We start from the raw sequence: 24,328 nt of genomic DNA, 5'->3' as shown, positions 1-24,328 counted from the left end.
GTGACCCTCAGGCTAGCCATCAAAATATAAGACATTACATGGTCCGGTGCTCTTCCGGACAGGATAGAATGCAATGCAGTGCGATGCATAAGCCAAAAGCGCTGGTTGCCTGTTTCCTTTTTCTATATTTTCATTGTTGGCACTCCAGGTTGTCAAAGGAGTAACGATAAGAGAAACACAGAATAGTGGTGAGTAAAAGGTGTAAATCCGGGTAATTCGCACCACCAACCGGACCCGGCTGCGGTGTATGCGCCCACATCCTACTACCCATTTTTTTCTCGCGCGATTTGTTTCTCCATTCACAAGTTAGTCTAAAAGACCGCCTGCTGCCGGGCAGAGCATCAGATGATACGCATCACGGAAACACAAATATCAATTCTCTTTTGAAAACATTGATCTCTGTCTCTGCTGGTCAATTTGTGTGCAGCACTGCAGTCAAGTAACGAGGCAACTACAGTACTCTTCAATGCACCGTGCAAAGATGAGAGTGTCAACGATAAAGTGTTTCATGCTACGTTGTACTTTTTCTTCAATCAACATCCCGATCCGGCACCCAGTCTCTGCAGCGTATCACTTTGACACTTTTCTTAAAAAGAGTGTATTGTACGTCATTTTATATCGTGTCTGGAATAATTTTTTCTGTGGCCTTTGCGGTCGTGCATACAACCTTCTTCCACCTGATCGGCCGCTCTTGGTTTTCCGACATCGGTTGCGAGGGAAACCATGTGTATGTGTTGAGGACCACCACTCTCTCATGGGTAATTTGCAGCATTTTGTGTTGATGTTTTGGTTGAGTTGATCAGACAGACAAAAAAGCCTTTTCTTTTTTTTTTTTTTTTGACTTGCAACGCATGACAGTTGACAGTCTCAACTTTCTTTCTTTGGTATCATGTGCGAATCTCAGCAGCATAGCACAAAGGATTCATATCCGGTCCACAGGGAAGGCGTCTTTTGACTCTGGACCAATGTCATTGAGTCTTCCCACTGTGGTATATGAGCGAGCATAAACCTCATTCCTTCTAGATTGTCTGTGTTTAGGCATGTTTTCTTCATGTACGTAGATCTTCAAAACAAAACCATCTGAAATCAAGCCAGTTTGAGTATTAGTATTATTATTATTGCCACAAATTGAACTTTAACTCGGATAGTGAGGGTTCCAAGATTTTCACGACGGCTTCCCACATGTCCTCATGAACGTCATCCATCGACTTTGATGCTTGGATTGTCTATTATAGTTGCCGTTTAAATATCAGCAAAGATGGAGAGGAAGATGGGAAAAATGTAAGCAGAGAGAAAGACAAATAAATAGTAATAAATAATTGTTTATACCTTCCAAGGATACTCGCGCAGTTCCAGGAACTTGCTGCGTACTTTTGTTTGGAGTTCCAGCGTCTCGTACCGTTCATCGCCAAAACCTCCTCTCTTTTGCGCCTCCTCGATGGGCAGATCAAGGAATAGCACCAAATCAGGCTGCAACAGTCCCCTGTCTGGATTTTTGCACCATTCCAAGTCGAGACCCTTGGCTGACGAGAACGCTACGCCAGAGTACGCGTATCGGTCAACGATAAGCGTCGTGCCTGCTTTCAACTGTGCTTCTATCGCTTTCCTGGCATACATATCCCGCATTAAATGCGACGGCTCGCTGGCAGGCAATATGTCCTCTATATCGTCGCTTACATGGCCTCCCACCGGTTGGCTGAAAACAACAAATGGATAGCGTGGTCGTCTAGGTGACTGGAGCGTTTCAAATAACTATCAATCATTTGGCCTGTCTGTGTTGTGCGATCTATGTCGTGCAATCGTCTTTAGGATCAATCTCGTCACGGACGTGAAGGATTTCGTGGTGTACCTGGAAACTTGATCAGCTGTACTCGGTGTCCCTCCTTGTCTAGCCGCTCAGCTAGCCGTGCACATTGCGTAGATTTCCCGGAGCGATCGCATCCTTCAACAACTATGAAGGCTCCCCGTCTTGACATGTTGCCTAACCGGAATAATGGCCCACCACTCAGCTCGGCCCTCTGATTATCATTTCAGGTACGAATGCGGGAGAATTCATTTACAAATGTTTTCCTTATTTTTTAATCTTGCGTTTTGGTAGAATAGAAAATAAAAACAGAAAAGAGACCTTACTGTGTATATGTTTTAAGAAATAGTCAAAGAGGAAAAAAAAAAAAAGAAGAGAGAGAGGGAGATTGGGGGTAAGAAGGGAAAGGAAAGTGAGCAAAGTGTGTGTGTAAATGTATGAGGGAAAGGAGAAAAAAGATTGCATTGTTTTCCTTTCGCGTGAATGAAGATTTGTGTTGATGATGAAAAAGAAAATAGTATTAGGAAATACGAAAGGAAGACGAGTTAATATTCTTTGGCATCGTGTGTTCATCCCTTCAGAGGTTGTCGACTTTGCCGTTTGCGATAGTACGGCCGATGTTGATGGATATGATCGCGTTCGAGTTTGGAAACATGGTGTTTGCCATCACAGCACATGCGGACGTCCTCTAATGCTTCATCTTCCGAATCATCGTCTCTACCGACGGCGGTCGCTGCTTGCGCTGCTGCTTGCTCGCTGTGCTTGGAGCCAGATCGGAAATAATGTTGCAGGCCCTGCATGCTTGGACGGTGAGACAAGGATCGAGTAGCAGCGGACGAAGATGTCGTGTCAAATCCGATGCTCTTGGTATCCTGGTGGTTGGCACCTCGTGTTAACAAGTACGACAAGGATTCTAGCCAGATGTTGTGTCGATCCATGTTGGGTGCGGTCAATTTGATCACTCGACCGCTCGTCTTTATCAACAAGCTGACATTAGGAACTCCCGGCGCTGGCGCGCTGTTGTTATCTGGGATCACAGAGACTCCTTCAATCAATGCTACACACAAAATCCATCAATCATCCTGGTCTCATTTTTTTAACAAGCTATACCACTCACCGCTCTTCGTCTTTGTCTGATTCCTTGGGTTACCAGGGGCATTCGGGCTCCAGTATAACGTGCGGGTATAAGGATGCACCCAGAAGAATCTTCGGTGGCGGTGGTCCGACAAACCACTACCTACTGCGTTGCGGGTGTATTTCCACATCCAGTCTCCAATCATTGTCTGAGTGACAAGAGCGATCGGTCCAGCCTCGCCGTCACCTTGGTTACGCATAGAACCATCGTAGGCTGATGATCCAAACGAAGCTCGTGGCTCGGATGTTGAGACGCTAGACATCAAAGAAGCTGCTTGCTCATCATTCACAGGAGGAGGAGCAGGTGCACTCCGAAGTACACGCACTGGCGCTTTGCCTTTGTCAACAGTAGAGTTTACGCTGGAGCGGTTAGACGGTGCATGGCTGAGTCGTGATAGCAAGTGAGTAGGAGGAGGACTGACGGGTCTAACTGGTACGCCCTCAGCTGCTGATTCGCGTGCTGCCAAGTCGGAAGACGTAGGCTTATCGTCTGCTTCAACATTAGATTGGCTGCTCTGATGCTGGCTCAGCTCCTTTCCAGCAGCATTGTTCTTATCTGTTGCCGCGTTAGCATTGGCCTTCGCCAAGGCATCGGCAACAGCGGCTGCAATCATGGCGTCCGTCTCTGCTTTGCTGTAAACCTTTGCATCTCCTTTTGAGTCTGTTGGGACCGCCTTGTCATCAGCATTGGTGGCTATATCTTTGTTGATGGAGGGCACGGGGGTCGTCATCTCTTTCGGAGCAGTCGATGGACTTACAGCTGCTCCAGTGGCTGCTGCTGCTGCTACGGCTGGCGTTGTGGATGATGCTTTCTTTTCGGCGGATGGTACAGGTGATGTAGCTTCTTGATCTACTTGCTCAGCAGCAGCGGCAGCGTCGTTGCTAGCTACTTGAGACGGAGATGGCACATCTTGTTCTTGCTTTGAAGCAGTTTCGTCCTTCACCTGAGCATCGTCGTTCCTGGTCCGATTAGACAAGTTCTGAACTGCTCCTTGCGACGAGATAATGGCTTCGGTAGCAGGTGCTGCAGGCGTCACAGATTGATCTGCCTCATCGTCTTTGGTCGCACTATCCTTCTCAGCTGCTTCTTGCGGCGATGCTGGTTGTTCGGAGACGTCAGCAGACGTAGTACCAAGTACTGCAGGTGTAACAGATCGATCTGCATCATTCTGTTTAACAGCTCTATCTTTTTCAACTGTTTCTTGCGGCTCTGCAGACTTTGAGCTCATGAGACCACCAAACGCGCGGGCAGCTAATGCACCCAATCCGAATACACCCGCTGCTCCAGCAGTAGCGACGGCTGCTGTATGATCTGAAGAGGAACCACTTTCACGTCGAGGTGAGTTGGCTAGAACTGCTGCTGCAGCGTCGGATGAAGAAGCTTCAAGAGCAACCTGTACCTCTGCGTCCTTGGTAGCCCGCACCAGATCGTACTGCGAAGAAGCATCTACCGTTTCCGCAACCGCAGGAGGGTCGCTCTGTACACTGCTGTCGATAGATTGGATGCTATGCTGCACGCTTTGATCCAACGTCTGCACTGGCTCGCATTGAACGCTGCTGTCACTGTACGTAGCACTTTCACACTGGATATACTGGTCAATGCCTGGAAGCTGCTCACTTTGCATAGCTGCATCTACAGTAGCGACCGCCACACATTGAGTTTCTGCATCGTGACCAGGCGCCGGAGCGATATCTACAGTGGATGTCTGTACTTGGCTGAACTCTTTCTTTTCCACGTCGTCGGTCTGGACAGCGATTTCTTGTGTAGAAATTTGGGGCGTGGTGTTATCGTCTGTCTGCGTAGAGGTATCAACGCCGGCTGGCTGTGTCGATGATGAAGATTCGAGCACAGATCCGGCGGCTAGACCGGCGGCACCCGCAGCGATAGCTGTCTTTTCTGGACTGGAAGAAAACGCCGCACTGAGTTCATCGCCAAGCGTTCGAGGCGCTTCGGCGGCCTCTTGTTTTCGTTGACTCTTTGACAGCTCGGACGAGAGTGACTCGAATTGATGGTTGTTTGGCGAATCGACAACATTGAGGGTATCGTCAGCATCCTCATACTCCTCTTCCTCGTATTCCGAATCATCAGAAGAAGAATAGTAAGAAGCGAGCTGGGAATCTTTGCGTTTCCGTCTGGTTTCAACGTCTGACGAGTCATCCAACGATTCAACGCCCTTCGAGTATCGTGCAACGCTGGTTTTAGAAACTGGTACTCTGCGCTTACCCTTGCGATGGCGTCTATGCGCGCCGCTGCCTCCGTTTGCCTCCTGGGAGGCGCCGCCGCCGCCAGATCCTGATTTCGGATATCCAGTATCTACCCACAGACGAGGATCATTTTGCAGCTGCTCAATTGTCTCCTGATATTCAGACAAGAGTTTTTTGAGCTCGAACTTTTCGGTCTTTTCCTTGTGGAGATTAGACCTCAAGTTAGACACCATTCTGTGCGCATGTGCGAGTGAAGACTTTAGCGTTTCGACTTCAAGCGCTTGGTTTCTCGAGGGCGTCTGCTTTGGTGACGGAGGAGGGGTCGTGCCAGGCGTGCTTCCTTCCTTGGAAGGTCCAGCTGTGCTCTGTGTCTGTTCTTCGCGAGGATCAGCTGGTGCCGCTGCAGGTCTCAAATCAGACTGACTCTTCTTTGCAATTCTGCTTTGGGCTTTGGCAATAGCAAGCTCGGAAGAAAGTGCTTCTACCTGCTTTGCAAAATCAGCCTTTTCACGCTGCAATCCTGCAGAATGCCGCCGCAGATTGGCCATATCATGCTCATGTTTCTGTTTCATTGCTTCAACGGTCGCTGCCAGCCGTTCTTCCTTGTCGCGCATGTGCTCGATTTCTGAGGTGAGCTCGTCCATGTGGTCTTGCATGCGTTTCTGCTCCGCGTTGGATTTGCTCAGGTTCTGCTGCAGCTCCGTCACGGTCGTAGTCAACTCCTGCTTAGCAAGCTCGAGGTTCCAAGTCTCCTCCTTCAATTTTTCTGCATAGCAAGAAACCGCGATTAACAAACAATGTCAAGGCAAAATTTGGGAGCGATCTTGTAAATTACCTTCATTCTCCTCTTTTTGTCGAAGTTGTTTAGCCATTGACTCGGCTGCTCTTTCAAGATCGGCTTTTTGAGCCTCAAGCTGCTTGAGCTGGTCTTCTTTCTCCTGCAAAAGCGCCTGCATTTTTCGGACTTCTATCAGCAGACCTTGTCCGATTTCTGTGGCAAACTCGATATCCGTATTTCGACGGTCGGCATTAGGTACTTTGGAACGTCGCTTCGTGGGCGTTGAGCCTGTAGGCGGCGGTGGAAGTGGTAAAAGCGACGGCGAATCTCGGCCGTGTGCGGGTGGAAGCATGGTAGACGTTGATGGGCTTGGCAATGGATCCAGACCCGATGAGCGTTGTCCAAGTAACTAGAGTAGGAGAAAAGGAAAGACGGAAAAAGTAAAAGAGAGTAGAACTTGTTAGATATGTACACGCTTCAGTGTATGCAGGAAGAAAGACTAAAACCACTACCTTATCCTTTCGGCTGCTGCTAAGACTAGGTGATAATTGCTGGTACCCTCGATACGCGCTGAGATCCCGCTCCAGGTTGCGCAGTTTTTCTAAAGTTGCAGGAGAAAGATCTTCCTCTGCTGGAGACTGTGAACGTCGTATCGGGTTCGGCGAGACTGGCTGTCTTTTGTCAACTTCCTGTAGCCTTTCTTTTAACTGACTGATTTGTCGAGCTATCACGCTTTTTCCGATCCCGCTTGTAGAATCCTGCAGTTGCTTTTCCTTTTCTGCTATCTGTTGCTCGAGTTCACGTCTGAGTTGGTTGGTGACCTCGGAAGCGGACGACGAGGAAGATGGCGTTGGCAATACGGGAGACGGTGAGCCTCCAGATGTTGGGGAAGATAAGGAGTGCTTGGGGGGAGGCGAGCTCATTTCGCGAGATGATGGAGTGCTGTGAAATTAAGGGATGACACAAAAGAAAACGAATATGCAGCAAATAAAAAAAGGACGATGCAAAAGTATAGTAAATGTCAATGGAGGTGGTGGCAAATATTCATATAATAAGGAATGTTGTGCTCGGTTGTCAATGCTTGTAATTACTGAGTGTGGGCGTGTGCATGCAGCGTCGAACTTCTGAGAGTAGAATGTTGGAGAGCACACACACACGCACACAACACAGAAATTATTTTAAATGACTGTAAAAGTTGTTTGAAATGCCCAAAAACTCGAGGAAAGGCTTTTCATGTGACGTTGGGCGCCGCCGCTGCTGGTGGGCAATTCCTGTTTAATATTCCATGATGCTAGTTTCTTTCTTGCCTGTTTGCTCCCCCTAGAATGCCCCTATCCTTTTCATCTCGTTGCTCCCTTTTGTTGCCATGAAACGCGGTTTCACCCGTGTTCCTGAATCTGTCTCACAACGGAAAACGAGCCGAGACACTACTACCATTTTGTTTCAAGGTCATTAAAACATTTCGAGTCTCCGCGCGCGCGATGATCCGAGCTCGTGGAACCCCATCAGTCTGCACACCTTTGCCCGTAGGTAGCAGCTTGCTCGGTTCTTACTATCAGTTTCATTTTCCTCTATAACCATTGCTCCTGGGCGATCTATTAGAGGAAAAAAGGAGGTGATGGAGAAGACGACCTTCCATGTAGTCGATAAAATATCTTGTTGGCATCAGCGATTGATAGACATTAAGGTGTTAGGTTGCAATTGACAATGTGCAAACTGCATGTTGTATCTCCAGCATGCAGCTGAGATAATCCCGTTGTTTTGATGCTTTTGATTACTTGCTTTGGGAAGAGAACAACATGGGTATCAAGCGACGATCAATCACTCGAAAACAACAGATTACTATCTGTTCAAAATAGGTAGATGGACTCTTCTTATTCTTGTTCGACAGTAAAATCTGCACATTGAGATGTATCCTTTGATTTACGTTCTGGGTATTCGATCAAAACGTCGAATTGCTTACAAAGTGCCTTTTTTGTGATCCCCTTTGCACATGACCAATAACACTCTTCCCAATCTATTAATCCAACTCTGGATATGGACTATTTCGCGTAGGAAATAATGTTAAATGAAATATAGAAACGGTCGAAAGGTTATTGAAAGTGGTATATTAGGTGATTTGATGTTTGAAACGTCAAGTTACTGAAGCTCTGTAACAAAGTGGGATCTACAAGTCGTTTATCAAATTGTTGGTACGCCCATCTAAACAGCGAATGCGACGCAAAGCTATAGGTTATCACTATGCCTTCTTCTTATCCAAAGACAATCAAATCTGTATATGTATTAATAGAATGTTGGAGTATTAACAATGACTATTTGAAAGGTAGTAGTGTGAATACGTGTAAAGATGATATGGTAAAATATTCGATTATTAAACAAGACCATCGTACAAATTCAATGCCTGGACAATTGTAGGATCCTTTACGGAACCTCGCTTGAATTCATCCATGCTCAGGGATCCGTCATTGTCCTTTAAAGTGAAAGTAAAGCAGCGCAGCGTGTCAGTATGTAGTGTGCGAAGCCCAAATCGGGTTGTCTGCTACTTACCAGATCCATCAATTCAAATATCTTTTTGACTCTTTTCTCTGGAGTGTCCTCATCCAGCGGTAGCTTGACCATGCTGCCAACCATTTTATAAATTGATCGTACTACAAGTAGCATCTCGTCCCGAGCAATTCGACCATCATGGTCAATGTCGTACAGCTGGAATGCCCCTAAATAGGTAAAAATAAAAGTTGTGAGCATGTCGTTGCACAGCAGTCTGATGGTCGATCAGATGAACATTTACAATACAACTTCTCTTCAATTTGTCCACGGCTTGTTACAGACAGTGCACAGATGAATTCATTGAAATCTATCACGCCGTTCTTGTTTTCGTCAAACACATCAAAAACGTAATCGGCAAAAGTCGATGGGTCGCCAAACGGGAAGAACTGTTTGTAGATCTTTTGAAACTCGGTCTTGTCAAGCTGACCTGACGGGCAGTCCTTGAGAAATCCCTTGTACCTATACAATTCGTTCAAAGCCGTCAGTATATATATGGCATACGCAGAATGTCAAGTCTTACCAATGTTTAAGCTCCTTTTTGTCAACTGCATGAATCACCTTTCAGCCAAGAAATTATTGAACTATGCACGAATCTGATAGACAACTTACAGTATGTGCGTCTTTGAAGCTCAGAGATCTGCTCAGCTGTCAATTTACTTTGAGCTTTACCCATGATCTTAAGCGCGAGTGCAGAGGTGTTTAGGACAAAAAGAAGAGTGGATGGAAGGTAAAGATTCTTCGCTGTTGCAAGCATGTAAGACAGTATTTTATACCTTGACCGTTCCCGTACCTTTGCTTGACGGCCCCTGTCCTTGACATCGTGTTTTTCTTTATTTACTCTTTCTCCCAGTTACCTTTGCTGACTACAGAAATACTAAATATCGCCCCCAACTTTCTCTAGAGTCTAAAAAGAACATTCAAGATCGCGATCTTCTCCTGACCAAATTCTCCAACGTTTTTGGAGATTCTAGTTTAGCAGACATGTCAAAGGAGGTCACTGCGGGCTATGTGATGGAAAAAAGAATAACCCCTAGAAAGTTCATTGATGATGGATAATCATCGAAAGATTTAAAGCAAATAGTGCTACATTCGTTGAAAAAAAAGGGAAAAAAGAGGATGAATAGAAGGTGAGATAGCGGGATAATATAGCTATGGTAAATGGATACCGATAAAAAATGGGATATAGCAAAGGGAAAATGGAGAATGAAAATATGTGTGTAATGTGTGTGTACGTGTGGTGCGTGGGTGTATATGAGGTAAGAGAGGAGGGAGACAGGAAAATATTGCAGAGTTACCGAGGACTACACGTGAGGTACGGATTTAAATATAAAGCAAGTGACCGTTACGCTTGTGCCCGAAAAAAGGATATGACAAGAAGGAATTTTAAAGAATGGTGCATTTAGTCTTTTTCTTCTCCCTGCCTGGGCGTTTTTGAGTCCGTTGACTTTCACCACGTTGAGCACGAATGATTTTGACAACTTGATAGAAAGAGCGTTCGACATTGACACATGTCTTTGCCGAAGTTTCTATAAAGTCGCAAGCGAGTCGCTTCGCCATCATTAATCCTTCTTCGCGGGTGACTTCGCGCTCAGTAACTCTATCGCACTTGTTTCCAACTAGCATGAGAGGTACATTATCCACATCTTTGACTCGGAAAATTTGCTCTCTGAAGCGCTCGATGCGTTCAAATGTTGATCGTGCTGTTATAGAGTAAACAAGCAAAAATCCTTCACCATCCCGGATCCACTGGTCACGCAGTGCAGTGTATTCCTCTGTTGTTGGATGGAGTAGTATGAGAGGAACAGCGACAAGACTGAACCAAATATAGTATGCTTACCTTGCCCAGCCGTATCCAGGACTTCCAGAATGCAAGGTTGGTCGTCAATAACAACTTGTTTGCGATAACAGTCTTCGATTGTTGGATCGTACGTCTGCGCGATTCAAGGTCAACTTTGGTGTGCTGTGAAAATAAGTGGTCTCATTATTGAACGCCTACCTCTATAGGAAACTAGATGGTTAACACCTTGCTTGCCCCCCTTTATTGTAGTAAATCACGCGTACTCACCAACAAAATGGTTCAAGCAAAGCTTTGAGTATTTGTTTTTGCAACAGCAATGCGTTAATAGAAGAATTCATCGTGCCCTCGCACCGCCGCCGCTCTGCATTTCTTTTTTTTTTTTTTTTTTTTTTTTTTTACCTTGAATCGTTAATGCAGTCTGTAACCGTGCAAATGGAAATTTGTCAGTAACCCAGTTTCCACAGAAACGTATCTCCGGGGCAACCTGCCTTTCCTACACCACCATCGCCAAGGACGACCAATTTGTAAAGCATCATTTTGGACAGGGCTGCGATGTCCTCAAAGTTCGCAATGTGCGATCAGCCAAGATAAGGTGAGGTGGTCTCTCACAAGCTTAAAAAACCGTACCTTAACTCGTACACACCAGAAAAAAAAGGGAAAGAAAACGAAAAAGGAGTTTTGCTTTCTGTAGCTTTGCTTTCTGTAGCAAAAAGAAAAAAAAGTTGTGTGAGAGAGAGTGATAGGGGAGTAGCAATCCGGCTCGTTCCACCACCTGGGGTGTACAAGGTGAGATGCACTATCTCTCTCTCTCTCCATCTTCTGATACTTTTGGGATTGAAAGGGATATTGTGATCAATTGTTGCCTATATGCAATGCGTTGTTTTATTTAGGCAGAATCCTCAAGAGATAAGATGCTTTTACGAACACCTAGGTGTTAATTTTTGCATGGTATCATTCCCGGTTGCCCTGGCGCGGGTTCGGACTGGTTCCAGGGAAGAAACTGAGTCTTCTTTCAGACGCTTCTGTTCACGTTCCCAATCTCGCCAGTCGCTGAATTTCCCTAAATATGGAATCGGCGGTCTTGCTCGGGTACCAAAGAGATGGTCGACGTGGTTCGAGCACAAGAACGAAGCGATAATGACGAGAATGTGTAAAGGAACGATCGCAAAGGACACCGTGTACGTCCTGGATAAAAAGTAGGATTCAAACGAGTAAAACTTGTAGGCGCATCCCGGCAGCAACGATTCTGGCCAACACCGTGCAAAGTAAGTCGCGTGATCCATAGGGTTTTCAAATCCACAGCAATGTAACTATAACTTAATCGTGTTAGTACGTTTCTTTTTCTAAACCTTTTCGGACTTGGATTTTACATTATCTTGCAATGCTTCCCGACTCGCTGATGTAAACTCGTGTCGCCACTGCATACCAAGCTTTGCTTTCAAGTTCCATGTATCATCTTTAAATGCAAGGTAGCCCACTGCTGTGATTAGGACAAAGCATGGCCACAACATCAATGAGTAAATGCCTAGTAGACGTCTGTCACGGTATCGGGTGCCGATGATCCCAACTACAGCTGTTCCGACGCACAGCACGGACGCTAGGGACGTCACTTTATCATATTTCTCAGTTAAAAAACGTGAAATCAAAAACTCTCTCAATGAGCATCTTACCTATGAGAATATCGAGATTGGCTATGACTATAACGACAGCTCGATGGTAGCCCTTTGCAAACGTTGCTATTGATCCAGCCAGGAAAAACAGGCCATACAGTAATATCTTTATGAAGCTGTCAGCAAGCTTCGTTAAGTCGTACGATAGTGTCAGACGTCACAACTTGCCAGGATATTCGAAACTAATAGAATCCATCGTGCTAACGTCCAACCTAAAATCTTTGGTCTTTCACGCAGTACATCTGGCCGCCCAAACGATCGAAGGTGCGTCTGTGTCTCCAAATTTTTCTCGTTATCGGCTAGTGTCTCAGCCGTGCTGCTGTTGCTAATACTACTACTACTAGCGGCTGTGGTTGATGATGTCGACGCTGTTACCGTCTCGTCAATGGCACTGATGGTATCTTTCGCCGCGCTAGGCATATGTCAGGAAAAAACTTTCCTTCTAACTGTAAAGTCTACAGCACTCTCTCACCTATTATCCATACGGCAAGCGGTGACAATTTAAACCGTGTAAAAAATAGCTTACAGGGTATTGAGAACATTATAGTAAAATTTCCCGGAATAAACATTGGTCGTCAATTTGCGTTGTTGGAAGTGTGAAGCGCTTGTAAATAAGTCTGTATGCGTACAAAACAAGTAATAGGAAAGTAATTAAAGCGGTAGTAGTAAGGAGTGGAGAAATATTAACGAGTACATATAAAATTAGTGGGAAAGGAAAACAGAGTGTGGAAGAATGCAATGGTTCTTGATGTTGGTCTTAATCGGCCATCACCGTGTTTCGGATGGCCTTCGGCGTCGTGTCGTCATTGAGATGTTTAGAATTGTATCGTAACACAGACATCAGGTTCGATAGACTCGTATCTTTTGCATCACTTGTTAGGCTCACATTTGTTTGGATCATCTTGACAGATTGTTTGATCTAAAATATATCTGCGATTAATTTTTTATACAACATAAATCCGGCACCTGAATATTCTTTTTACTTACATTGATGGGGGAGCTTTTGACGAATGCGCCCTGTGGATCAATGTGATCGTAGAGTATGATGGAAATAACCATAACTTTTAGATAAAAAGTCGAGAGATCTGATCGTTGTTGACCTTTCTTTTTGTTGATAGTGTGATAACAAGTAGCCCATAGCGTTGCTAGGCATTCGGCCACGCTCTTTTGAAGTCTCTGCTTCTTGACATAATCCGTCGTCGTGTCAATAACCCGCTTGAGCATCGGCGTCGGATATGCGATAAATAGTGACATACGATTAGCCTGATCGTCTTCCAACATGGCGCTTCTAAGGTCGGAAACTGATTCATCCGCAGAAGATCTCGTGCTGGCGCCGTACTTGCCACGCTGCAACATACGTCGGTAGTAAGAAAAGTCATTCTGAAGCGTAGAATTGCGCATCTAAAGTTCCCGCATTAGTTTAAATGCTCATTCTTCTGCTGTCCTGGCTACCAACCTTTAGATAATCGAATTCGAACACGAAATCCAGAATATCGGCAAAAAGTTTTGTTAGACCTTGATGCCGCTCCAAATTTTTGTTCACATCACCCTGGCACAAGACATTCAAAAGCTGTGGAAGTTTTTCCTCTAGTGGTAACATCCCTGGTCAGTGCACGTGTTTTCTCATCTCAATTTCCGGGGTATGGGACATACCTGTTTCCTGTGCATACGCGTAAAAATCGCGCAGCATGTCGACGATTGGCAAAACAGCATCCCACGCTCTATCTTCCTTCTCTGTTGTCGGATTGGCAATCGCTTCGCGTATTAGATCAGATGCAGATTGATATTGTTTAAATGAAGCGAGCAAGGCCGGCGTAGGTTGCACCAGAATAGCTGATAAATGATTGTACAAGTCCAACTCCTCTGTCGATGGTTTCGCATCTACAAATGTATTAACTCAGTAATGCAAATTCCCAAATATTCCGCTAAAGATGACTCACTTTCAATGTCGAAACCTGGATCAGGCACAACGACTTCGTTGCCGCGGAGACTTAAACCCGAGAGAAGCTGGCCCATTAAGGTTTTTAACCTGTGTTAAGTGCAAAGTTTCCGTGTAAGCCATCATTGTTCAGTGCAAAAAAAGACTCTTTATGCTTACAAGAGGTGTTAACAAAGGATATATATGAGCCTTGTTCAAATATTATTTGATTGCGTAAGAGATGGAAGCACGATGGATTGCCGTAGTCGAGGATAAGAGGAGAGGAAAAAAGTGATGCTGGTGGATATACCGTGATCGAGTTGCAATGCAATCAGGCTGCGTCGTATCCGTCTGATCACTGATCGACCTGTGGAATGCTCTTCCTCTGGCTGATAAAAGGTAAAATAGGCCCTCGTCTAAAGGTCTGAAGGAGAGTGCTTTGCTCTGAGCGAGAAAGAAAGCGGAATGCTGAGAAGAGAAAATCAGTGGTCTCCAAACCGCTCAAAAAGGCTTGTGTAACATTTTCAAGACTAATTCTTCTGCAATACACATTGTCTGTTATTCAGTCCGCGTGCATCGTAAGCTCGAGATAACTAACGACAATAAAGCAACGAAAATCCAGAGTGAAAGTAAGCTGCAACGGGAAGTCGCTCTTCTAGTAGTGCTACTACGCACTGTCTTACCAAATAGCTTTGGTTAGGACTGGTTTTCAGACTACATTGAATACGTACGTACTTTCAAATATTCAGAGCAACGCATTGATTAAATCCTGCTCGCGCTGAAAGCTACAGATGCCTGCGGGTCTTCATGGATGAATGAAAGCTTTCTTTTTGTTTCTCAGCCAAAACTTCCTGAAGGAGACCGTGACAGAAAACCCGAATTGAATTTTAAGCTTTTGCCCTTCGCGTTCCAGCAAAAGGCCACAGGACAAAATGGATCCACAAACTTTGATGGAGATCATCGATGACGATGCCCAGGTCTTTGAAGTCGAAAAGATCCTTGATTCTCGGGTAGTCAACGGCGTCCACTACTACCTGATCAAGTGGAAAAATTACGATGACAGGTGGTCGGTGATTTGAATGCAACTTGTTAGTTCCTGCATTGCTGAGATGAAGTCCTTTAGAGAAATCGCAAACCAGTGGTGATTAGACTCCCTTCTTACCACGATGCCGCAGTGAAAATACTTGGGAGCCTGAAAGAAACCTAAACTGTCCTCAAATACTTGCGGAATTCAAAGAAAGACGAAAGCAGAGCAAAAGAGGGCGATCACCTGGCGTCTCTCAGAAGCGTTCGGCGCAGGTGAATACTCGGAAGGATATGTGCAACGAGGGATAATGTAATAACGTGTGAACAGACTAGCGTTCCTGCGAAGAAAGCAACACCAACAACAACGGATTCATCGAATGAAGCTCCACTTTTTCTCGCGCAACCAAACTCAACATCCAAATCTGAGGTAAATATTCTAGTATCTAACCATAAATCATCCATTATATATTCATACATTCGCTATGCAATGTCGAAAGAAACCGAACACAAGTGGAAAACAGAAAGAAAAATTGTCTACAAAGCCTGTCGTGCAGCCATTGAAACCTGCAACGCAGCGACCTCAGCCATCCACAACAGCCCAGCCTTCACAGGCTGAGCATCCTATCTCCAAGCAAAAAGCGCCATTGTCGTTAACAGGCCGAATTTCAAAACGTGATTCTTCCCAGAAACCACAAGTGCAGCCATCAACAATAGCAGCAGGAGCAGCAACAACAACAGCCAAGGAAAACCCTGCAGTAAAGCCGCAACTTCCAAAGATTGGTGACAAAAGACCATTGCCAGCTACGAGCTGTGCTGCGTCGTCAGTAGCAGAGAATGCATCCGCCACATTTAAGAGAAAAGCTACGCCGCCAGTAACAGGTAAAGCTACGGTATTTCATTACTCATTCTTGAATGAGCAGCAATATTAAATCATAAAAATGATAGAACCGCGACAGCAGGGAACGATGAAGTTTCCTCTTGATCTTTTGAAGGAAATCACGGGACCAAATGAACCTCTTCCAGGCAGTTCCGCGAAGCGGAAGCCCGAGGACGATCAGGTCGCTGGGCCGTCCGGTGTTCCTGCGAAGAGAATCAAAGAAGCGCCGTTAGGATTCGGTCAGATAAAAAGATCGACTGCTATGCAAGAAGCTGCTTCAGGTAGGGATAGTAAAGCAAGATTAAAGTCGGATGTTCATATTTATCAAACTTTTTTAGCTGCAATGCCACCATCCGCACCTGCAATAGCAAAAGACACTGCAGCAACACCCCAGTCGCCTACAATTCCACGAAGGCCAGTGTGTGATGAAATACATACTAGCCCCAGAAACACAGCACCGGTCATCACGCCTCCAACGCAGCCAACAATCTCATACCCTCGAGCATACAATTTTCCTAACGTTCAGTTTGAGCATGATCTTCAGCTATATACAGATAATAAGCTGGAAGGAATGATCACAGTATATACGACCGGAAAAGGCACAAAAGCTGCACAGGCTCAGCTTTTCATCGAAAAGAAGAAGCCTGTCTTGCGGATAACGTCGTACTTGCCGAGCCGCACATTGTGGCGATATTTACAAGATAAGGAAGCAGTGCTGCTTGGGTTGAAACCAGGAAGCCCTTCTTCCAGTTTTTACATTGTATTGCGCGAATTCTTGTCGGTGAATGATGTGGTAAATCACTGTGATTGAAACCCTCGAGAAATGAAAAGTATATCGACTGATCATTTACTCGGGCTGCAGGCTGCTTTGGTTTTTGCTGAAGATCAACCTCGCGAAATGGTAGCGATTCTGCCGCTCACTCATGAAATGCGGGCAACATGGAATTTGGCACAATCTATGAGCCCGTTAATAGCATTATACGTTGGAGGCCTACCACCGCATCCAGTCGCATCTTTCAAGGATATGAATTTGTTTTACGAGAGAGAACTGAGAGTGGCTCCCAGCAAAACATTCAAGTGGCAATTGATGACTTTAATCTTAAAGTTTCCACCAGAGGTAAAGTGAACAGATGTTATCCATTTTGCATATATTTTTTACTGAATCCAAATTATGTTAGCTTATGGAACTTACTACGCGTTCTGCGAATATAGATATAAGAGGAAATTCACAGCTGGCAAAGATGCTAAAGGAAGCATTGGAACTCTACAAAAGCTCGGAAAACGACGAAGCTAGCCAAAAAGTTATTTTGGTAAGCATATCTTGGATTGGCATACAAGTGGCGGAATAGTTATTGACATGGCCTCGTATAGTATGATCGGTATGACGACTCCCTTTTCAGCGAACAGCTTTTTCACATGAAGCGTGCTGTCGTTTCCACCCAATTCTGGAACTTTGGTCTACATAATCTTGCAACTGGCATTCTTCCTCCAGCGACTCGGGCTTTTCCTTCAAATAGCGGTATGGGATTGACTGAAAAGAGTTGACGATGTCCACAATTTCAAGTTCTAAACTTGCGCGCTTTTAGGTGGTTTCTTGGCTACGGATATCTTCAACATCATGGAAGATCCTGATATTTTGGATAGAACCGTCAAGGCTGTGCATGAAGTAAGTGATGTGCTATGCATCAGTTATGATGATTTTCTAACCACATCGTGCTAGATGAACAAGCAACCATGGCGAGGAACTTGGCATTTTGTTTTCAGGCACGATGTGTATACAAGATTGAAAGAAGCCATGACCACTCCAGAAAATATCAACAAGTAAGGAGTGATCTGCAGATCTCTATTTCTGGAACGCAGATGCTAACTCTATTGTAGAGCAAAGACTGCAGCTGTGGCTCTTAGTCTATGTCTCACGAAAGACGAATGTTATGTGCTGCGCGACTGGGCTTCAGAGGTAAGTGGTAGCTTCAAGAAAAAATACCCGAAAAAAAGTCAGCGAGGCAGAAAAACTTAAAACATTCTCTGAAGGGAAACGATCAAGATGAGAAGACAGCGACTATCAGCTGGCTTGAGAGTATTGCGCGGACATACTATTCTTCCAAGGAATACTTTATTCTGATTGATGATACCCAGTCTATTAAGAATGCGCCCAAATGTATTGATGTCATGCGTTCTCAAGACATTATCAGGAACTTGGGCTACATGTAAAACGCAAATAAACAAAAAATATGTACATATATGCACTGACTGATAGATCCAATTCTGCTAACCGTTACGTCTCGGTACGTGAGAGAAGCCCTGTTAAGCTCAAGTATCATGGTCCTAAAAGTTTGAGTTTGGCAATGCGTCATCGCATGCCTCCGAAAGCACTATGATATAAAGGGCAACTGGCGTCTCAGTGTTCCTGTAAACTTTTTCTTCTAGTTTCCGATCATGACGCTACAGGAGACGAGTATTGCCGAGCATAACATTCAACTGTGGAAAATGAAGCGGCTCATCAAGAGCCTCGAAGCCGCAAGAGGGTGAGTCCACTTGTAAAGAAAGTCGTCGGTTGAGATTGCGTTGCTCACTGTGTGGTGTAGAAATGGCACTTCAATGATTTCTCTGATCATTCGTAAGGACAGTTGCCTCGTAGCGAAAGCGTTTCTACTAACAAGCTATCCCATTTAGCGCCCAAGGATCAAATATCGAGGATAACAAAGATGCTTGCTGACGAGTTCGGCACCGCTTCCAATATCAAGTCCCGCGTCAATCGCCAGTCGGTGCTTGGCGCCATCACTTCGACCCAGCAGCGACTGAAACTCTACAATCGAGGTATTTATGATAGGGATGAAATGATTAGCGAATCATGTATACCCAATATCTAAAATTATTTTGTCTAGTGCCTCCGAATGGTCTGGTCGTGTACTGCGGCACCATCGTGACCGAGGAAGGAAAAGAAAAGAAAGTCAACATTGACTTTGAACCTCACAAGCCCATCAACACCTCTCTGTACCTATGCGACAACAAGTTCCACACTGAGGCTTTATCCGAGCTGCTCCAAGATGATGCTCGATTCGGATTTATTGTAATGGATGGTAACGGCACACTGTTTGGCACCCTGGCTGGCAATACACGTGAGGTGGTCCACAAGTTCCAAGTCGATTTGCCCAAGAAGCATGGTCGCGGTGGTCAATCTGCTCTGCGTTTTGCTCGTCTCAGAGAAGAGAAACGCCACAACTATGTGCGCAAGGTTGCCGAGTTGGCCGCGCAGCATTTCCTGACCAACGACAAGGTCAACGTTGCTGGTCTAGTCCTTGCTGGTTCCGCCGACTTTAAGACCGAATTGTCGCAGTCGGATATGTTTGATCCACGTCTTCAAGCCAAGATTGTCAAGGTCGTCGATGTCTCTTACGGTGGTGAAAATGGCTTCAACCAAGCGATTGAATTGTCAGCCGAATCCTTGTCAAACGTCAAGTTTGTCCAAGAAAAGAAGTTGATCCAGCAATATTTTGATGAAATATCTCAAGATACTGGCAAATTCTGCTACGGAGTGGATGACACTCTAAAGGCTCTCGAAATGGGAGCCGTCGAGCGGTTGATTGTCTGGGAAAACCTCGAATTAATGCGCTGCGTCTTGCGCGATGGCGATAACTCTGAGCGCGTTGTCCATTGCACGAAGCAACAGGAGCAAGACCACTCTGCTTTTAAGGTCGCCGACGGTAAAGAACTAGAGTTGGTCCAGTCGATGCCACTTTTGGAATGGTTTACGGAAGCCTACAAAGATCACGGTGCATCTCTTGAGTTTATAACAGACAGATCGCAGGAAGGCGCCCAATTTGTCAAGGGATTTGGTGGAGTTGGCGGCCTACTTCGCTACAAGGTAAAAAAAAAGTTGGCAGCAATGAAAACGGAACAATACATATTAATGAACACTGTGATCTTATTATAGGTTAACTTTGAACAACTTGCATACGACGACTTCGAAGACGACGAATTTTACTCTGATTCTGACTGAATCTTCTTTCCAATGTCCAAGGTTGCGGGCGAGCGGCAGCGCCGAGGAGGAGACGGCGAGTGCACTAGCAGTAGTAATGGCGAAAAGGGCAAGATTCTTGCTTATCACAAAATGCCAGCGCTGAGGAAACGAGTACAGCAACTCGAGATTAGAGAGTACGAAACGGAGACGCTACAAATTACCTTGGACATTGGAGTAAACATACCACCAAGACGACTGGATGCTTTAAGAAGCCCGCAAAGCTCCTGTCGCGCTTTATGCAACGAGGTTTTCCTCAGCATAAAGAGTCGGCCATTTCAATCAGGCCACATGCCATTCGTTGATACTGGCTAAATGCAACGAATACTTTTATACTTGCTCTTGAGAAATCATTAGAATAAGTACCACCAATTATATATATATTATCCGAAATATGAATTTATCAAAATATTTGAAGTAAACAGAAGTGATATGGATAGCCAAAATTCAACAGCTTATTGAAATATGTCTTATCAGCTCTGCAGCATCTACCAAGTCAGATTTGTTGTTAACAAAATATAGCACAAACGAGTTAATGAGCATCTCAAGTTAATGTAGCTGACCAGGTGCGCATAATGGTTTTTGCAGGTCAGCTAGGATTATTAACACCTTACCTAGCCATCATGCGGGAACGGTCGCGGAGTCGACACTCTTCCTCAGTCGCCCATTTCAGCAAAGCAGAATGGACTTTTCATACTGCTTGACAAAGGATGTCCAGCTACCTGTTTCACTACGAATGTACGCCATGTTGAATCTGCGTTGTAGCCGAGACTTAGCATTAACTGTTTTTGTTCAGATCTAGCCTAGAAGGAGTTCGGGAGCTGGATCCGTCAAGGGACAGGTATGTATGCAGAGCGAGTTTCCGCGTACCGCAAGCTTACGATATCAAAAGTAGCAGTGAACATGTTGACTACTACGTTACAGTACAGCTCTATGGTGACAACAAACCGCTTACAGTCCCTGTTCGGACGAGCTACAAGGCTTTCAATAACCATTACAGGTGATTTCGAGAGATATGCCACATTAAAAACTTGTCCCAGTTGCTGATAATGCTATCTAGCTGGAACGAATGGCTGACGTTGCCGATCAAATACTGCGACTTACCGGCGTCTGCGCAGTGTGCAATTACAGTATGGACAACCACGGGACCTCGCAACGTTGTGCCCGTGGGTGGATCGACATTCAAACTTTTCGGAAAACACTAGTAGGTGTTAAAGATAGTCTAACTTTAGACACAATCACTGATAGAAAGTAAGTACTTTGCGGAAAGGAAGACATAAACTTCATCTATGGCGAGGTCAAGAGGCGGACGGCAAAGTTGATTCGACTACTCCAAGCAAGGTCAAATCCAACAGTGATATGGATAAACTGGAAAAGGTAGAGCGGATATTAGGTTTATCTTGCGGGTAGCCAATTGCTTACGAAATGCAACATCAGCTTGTTAAGAGATATGATTGCGGAGACATCCGGCCTGTGGAATGGTTAGATGCAATGGCCTTTCGACGGATCGAGCAATTACACAAGGTATATAGGAGAAAAGCGAGAAGATGAAATTCATCTGTAGCCTCGGAGACTGACGAACACGACAACATCAGGATGCATCGCAAAAGACGACCGATCTATCATTATACATTGAGCTTCCTAAATTTGACTTTCCGCTTGTGTTTGGAGAACTGGTAGGTAGCACAACCTATGTCTAATTCTTATGTATTGACTTTGGAACGTTCTAGGAATATATGCTTCCTGATCCCACCACATTAACGTCCAACCAACGTCAACCTACATCACAGCAACCGGCTAATACGGCTATAGCAAATGCAATGAATCAACCAATGTACACAGACGTGGAACTTCAGCGCGCATCAACGGCACATCCAACCGATAATAATCAGCACTATGCCTTGATTTTGGATCCAGACATTGTTCGAGACAATCCTGTCGAAGCTAAGCATCGCCGTCTAGTCCGAAGTCATCGCAACGGTCCCCTGGATAGAGATCTCAAACCGAATCCAAAGATACGAGATGAACTGAACGTAAGCCTTAGATCAAGCAAGTATAATGACACTTGGCTAACAATTGATATTAGCTTATAATGTCATATCCTCCTACAAAGACATTAACTCCAGAAGAGAAGGATCTTGTGTGGAAGTTTAGATTCTACCTTACCCGGGACAAGAGAGCCCTGACAAAATTCTTAAAATGTGTCGTGTGGACCGACCCAACAGAAGTGCGGCAGGCAGTGGACTTGTTACCTTTGTGGGTAGACATTGATGTTGATGATGCCTTGGAACTTCTTGGAAAAGAATTCACCAACCGGGCTGTTCGAACGTACGCTGTCAATCAATTGCGAAAAGCGGACGATGATGTGAGGATTCTGGAGATATCTGATATGGTTTATTTATTACATCGCTTACATGAACACCTTGCAGGATTTACTTTTATATTTGCTGCAGCTCGTACAAGCACTCAAATTTGAGCATATTGTTGATAAGGGTCCATCTGATTCGTCGCTTGTCCAATTCCTGATCGATCGCGCGATACGAAATCCGATTCTAGGAAACTATTTGCATTGGTAAGTCAGCAAAGAGTTAACGAAATAAAAAAAAAGGTGCAAAGTAACTGATGAAAGCATTGAATAGGTATTTGATGGTTGAATGTGAGGACAAAGTAGTTGGTAAAATGTATGCCAAGGTGGCATACCACTACTTTAAAGCTATTTTGGAGGTAACTGAATGTATTTCAAGATACCTGGTATATAGCATAAACACTTCGAAATATAGGCTCCTAGAGGTCATCAAAGGAGAGAAGTCCTAAGACAACAAGGAGAACTCATCCAAACGCTATCGAAATTATCAAAGGAAATCCGTGCGATGAAAGAGATTCGCGCAAAGAAAGTTGAAAAGCTGCGAGCTATCTTGGGAGATCCGAAAGGATCCCTATCTAATATACCCTCTCTTCCGTTACCCCTTGATCCTACAAAGCATGTGTGTCGCATATTACCGGGTATGGATATTCTGGCAGAAACTGAAATGTTATATGGATAACTTACTTTGCAATATACAGAAAAATCTGGTATCTTTAACAGCAACCTCCAGCCTTTACGGCTGACGTTCGTGTGCGACGATGAAAGCGAATATCCTGTATGTTTACCTGATTTTTCTATATGCATGCCGTTCGTGCTGCTGACTTGAAACCAGGTTATATTCAAAACCGGCGACGACTTGCGCCAAGATCAGCTTGTCATCCAGATTATTACATTGATGGATAAGCTGCTACGAAAAGAGAATCTAGATTTAAGGTTGACACCCTACAAAGTCCTTGCAACGGGCCCCGAGCATGGTCTCATGCAGTTTATTACTTCAAAACCGCTAGCAGCTGTACTTAACGAGCATCAAAACAACATATTAGACTTTCTGCGACAACATCATCCCGATTCTGGTCCAGACGGTATATATGGCATCGATGCGCAAGTCATGGAAACGTATATCCGTAGCTGTGGTAAGTAGTTAGATATAATTCATGGATGCTATGTGACATCTAATTATCCATCGTAGCTGGTTACTGTGTGATAACCTACTTGTTGGGTGTTGGCGACCGGCATTTGGACAATCTATTGCTTTCTCCAGAAGGTTAGTGTACATTTGATGTCTTTTTAGAACGAGGGATGAAGAAGAACTTACAGTAGCTGTCAGGGCATCTTTTCCACGTGGACTTTGGTTTTATCCTTGGTCGAGATCCTAAACCATTCCCGCCTCCAATGAAACTATGCAAAGAGATGATCGAAGCCATGGGTGGAGCCAACTCGCGTCATTACAACAAGTTCAGACAATATTGCTACACTGCGTTCACGACACTTCGCCGAAACTCCAATTTGATCTTGAACCTGTTTGCTCTCATGGTGGACGCAAATGTGCCAGATATTAAGATCGAACCGGACAAGGCTGTTATCAAGGTGCAGGAGAAGTTCCGACTAGATCTTTCCGAGGAAGCCGCTATTGCGTATTTCCAGAGTCTCATATCCGAAAGTGTCAATGCCTTGTTTCCACAGATTATGGAAACAGTGCACAAATGGGCACAGTACTGGAGAAGCTAATCCAGTAAACACAAACATTTTGTGTAACCTTCCCGGTCCATGGTGACACAGCCTTTCCCTTTCATGTGAATATCTTGTCAGAATGCAAACTACCGCATCAACCCCAAAATAATGTCTGCGAAAGCGACAAAATAAAGAAAAATAAGATATACCAAGTTGAATATTAAGTTTTAATCAATATTTATTCAGTAGATCGATCAATAGGTGGTTTGAAGGCGTACTACGTTCCTGGGGAAAAATACGTATCCAGGGCACAGAAACAACAACTATACACGTTGATGCAAAAAGATATCTGTCAAGACATATTGATTATACAAGGTATATTTGATAGCATTGCTGGCATTTGACGACGAAATAGTCACTCGTAATAAGGAAAAGGTTATACTGGCTGGACAGCGCAAGTGGTCTTTAGTCAGCCGAATCCGAGAAATTCTGCATTAAAGCAGTGTTCCTGTGGACC

General features: G+C 44.8%; 7 protein-coding genes across 7 annotated transcripts; 2 read left to right on the top strand and 5 right to left on the bottom strand.

Moving 5' to 3' along the window:
* Window positions 1–1,115: 1,115 nt before the first annotated feature.
* On the bottom strand, window positions 1,116–1,976 carry VTP01DRAFT_2547 (uncharacterized protein; the record flags this gene model as incomplete). The annotated part of the gene is made up of 4 exons (XM_069381020.1): window positions 1,116–1,226; window positions 1,330–1,606; window positions 1,678–1,786; window positions 1,850–1,976. 4 exons carry the CDS (start codon window positions 1,974–1,976, stop codon window positions 1,116–1,118), a joined length of 624 nt encoding a protein of 207 aa, XP_069237323.1.
* Window positions 1,977–2,373: 397 nt separating this feature from the next.
* Window positions 2,374–6,844, bottom strand: VTP01DRAFT_2546 (uncharacterized protein; the record flags this gene model as incomplete). Its single annotated transcript, XM_069381019.1, has 4 exons — window positions 2,374–2,861; window positions 2,922–5,909; window positions 5,979–6,330; window positions 6,434–6,844. The coding sequence occupies 4 exons, from the start codon at window positions 6,842–6,844 to the stop codon at window positions 2,374–2,376; spliced, it is 4,239 nt and encodes a 1,412-aa protein (XP_069237322.1).
* A 1,448-nt stretch (window positions 6,845–8,292) lies between these two features.
* On the bottom strand, window positions 8,293–9,141 carry VTP01DRAFT_2545 (uncharacterized protein; the record flags this gene model as incomplete). The annotated part of the gene is made up of 5 exons (XM_069381018.1): window positions 8,293–8,391; window positions 8,469–8,635; window positions 8,710–8,927; window positions 8,989–9,013; window positions 9,078–9,141. 5 exons carry the CDS (start codon window positions 9,139–9,141, stop codon window positions 8,293–8,295), a joined length of 573 nt encoding a protein of 190 aa, XP_069237321.1.
* A 710-nt stretch (window positions 9,142–9,851) lies between these two features.
* VTP01DRAFT_2544 (uncharacterized protein) lies at window positions 9,852–12,356 on the bottom strand (the record flags this gene model as incomplete). The annotated part of the gene is made up of 7 exons (XM_069381017.1): window positions 9,852–10,240; window positions 10,306–10,399; window positions 11,250–11,576; window positions 11,637–11,875; window positions 11,937–12,042; window positions 12,080–12,118; window positions 12,177–12,356. 7 exons carry the CDS (start codon window positions 12,354–12,356, stop codon window positions 9,852–9,854), a joined length of 1,374 nt encoding a protein of 457 aa, XP_069237320.1.
* A 337-nt stretch (window positions 12,357–12,693) lies between these two features.
* Window positions 12,694–13,952, bottom strand: VTP01DRAFT_2543 (uncharacterized protein; the record flags this gene model as incomplete). The annotated part of the gene is made up of 5 exons (XM_069381016.1): window positions 12,694–12,855; window positions 12,924–13,337; window positions 13,393–13,523; window positions 13,590–13,817; window positions 13,877–13,952. The coding sequence occupies 5 exons, from the start codon at window positions 13,950–13,952 to the stop codon at window positions 12,694–12,696; spliced, it is 1,011 nt and encodes a 336-aa protein (XP_069237319.1).
* Window positions 13,953–14,786: 834 nt separating this feature from the next.
* Window positions 14,787–19,757, top strand: VTP01DRAFT_2542 (uncharacterized protein; the record flags this gene model as incomplete). The annotated part of the gene is made up of 19 exons (XM_069381015.1): window positions 14,787–14,924; window positions 15,004–15,153; window positions 15,209–15,307; window positions 15,378–15,759; window positions 15,826–16,038; window positions 16,096–16,550; window positions 16,620–16,874; window positions 16,936–17,067; window positions 17,129–17,276; window positions 17,344–17,423; window positions 17,478–17,578; window positions 17,636–17,714; window positions 17,789–17,964; window positions 18,015–18,042; window positions 18,185–18,282; window positions 18,343–18,374; window positions 18,431–18,574; window positions 18,643–19,622; window positions 19,692–19,757. The coding sequence occupies 19 exons, from the start codon at window positions 14,787–14,789 to the stop codon at window positions 19,755–19,757; spliced, it is 3,756 nt and encodes a 1,251-aa protein (XP_069237318.1).
* Window positions 19,758–20,457: 700 nt separating this feature from the next.
* On the top strand, window positions 20,458–23,868 carry VTP01DRAFT_2541 (uncharacterized protein; the record flags this gene model as incomplete). Its single annotated transcript, XM_069381014.1, has 16 exons — window positions 20,458–20,513; window positions 20,572–20,616; window positions 20,668–20,775; window positions 20,836–20,979; window positions 21,032–21,152; window positions 21,213–21,299; window positions 21,371–21,451; window positions 21,506–21,808; window positions 21,862–22,140; window positions 22,205–22,347; window positions 22,415–22,499; window positions 22,556–22,778; window positions 22,839–22,915; window positions 22,973–23,273; window positions 23,330–23,404; window positions 23,468–23,868. 16 exons carry the CDS (start codon window positions 20,458–20,460, stop codon window positions 23,866–23,868), a joined length of 2,529 nt encoding a protein of 842 aa, XP_069237317.1.
* Window positions 23,869–24,328: the final 460 nt, after the last annotated feature.

This window comes from Rhizomucor pusillus, assembly GCF_041956525.1.
Source record: "Rhizomucor pusillus strain CBS 183.67 unplaced genomic scaffold VTP01scaffold_13, whole genome shotgun sequence".
NCBI classification, from domain to species: domain Eukaryota; kingdom Fungi; phylum Mucoromycota; class Mucoromycetes; order Mucorales; family Lichtheimiaceae; genus Rhizomucor; species Rhizomucor pusillus.
Note: the sequence above shows the minus strand (reverse complement) of the source record. Positions and strands in the feature narration are given on the sequence as shown.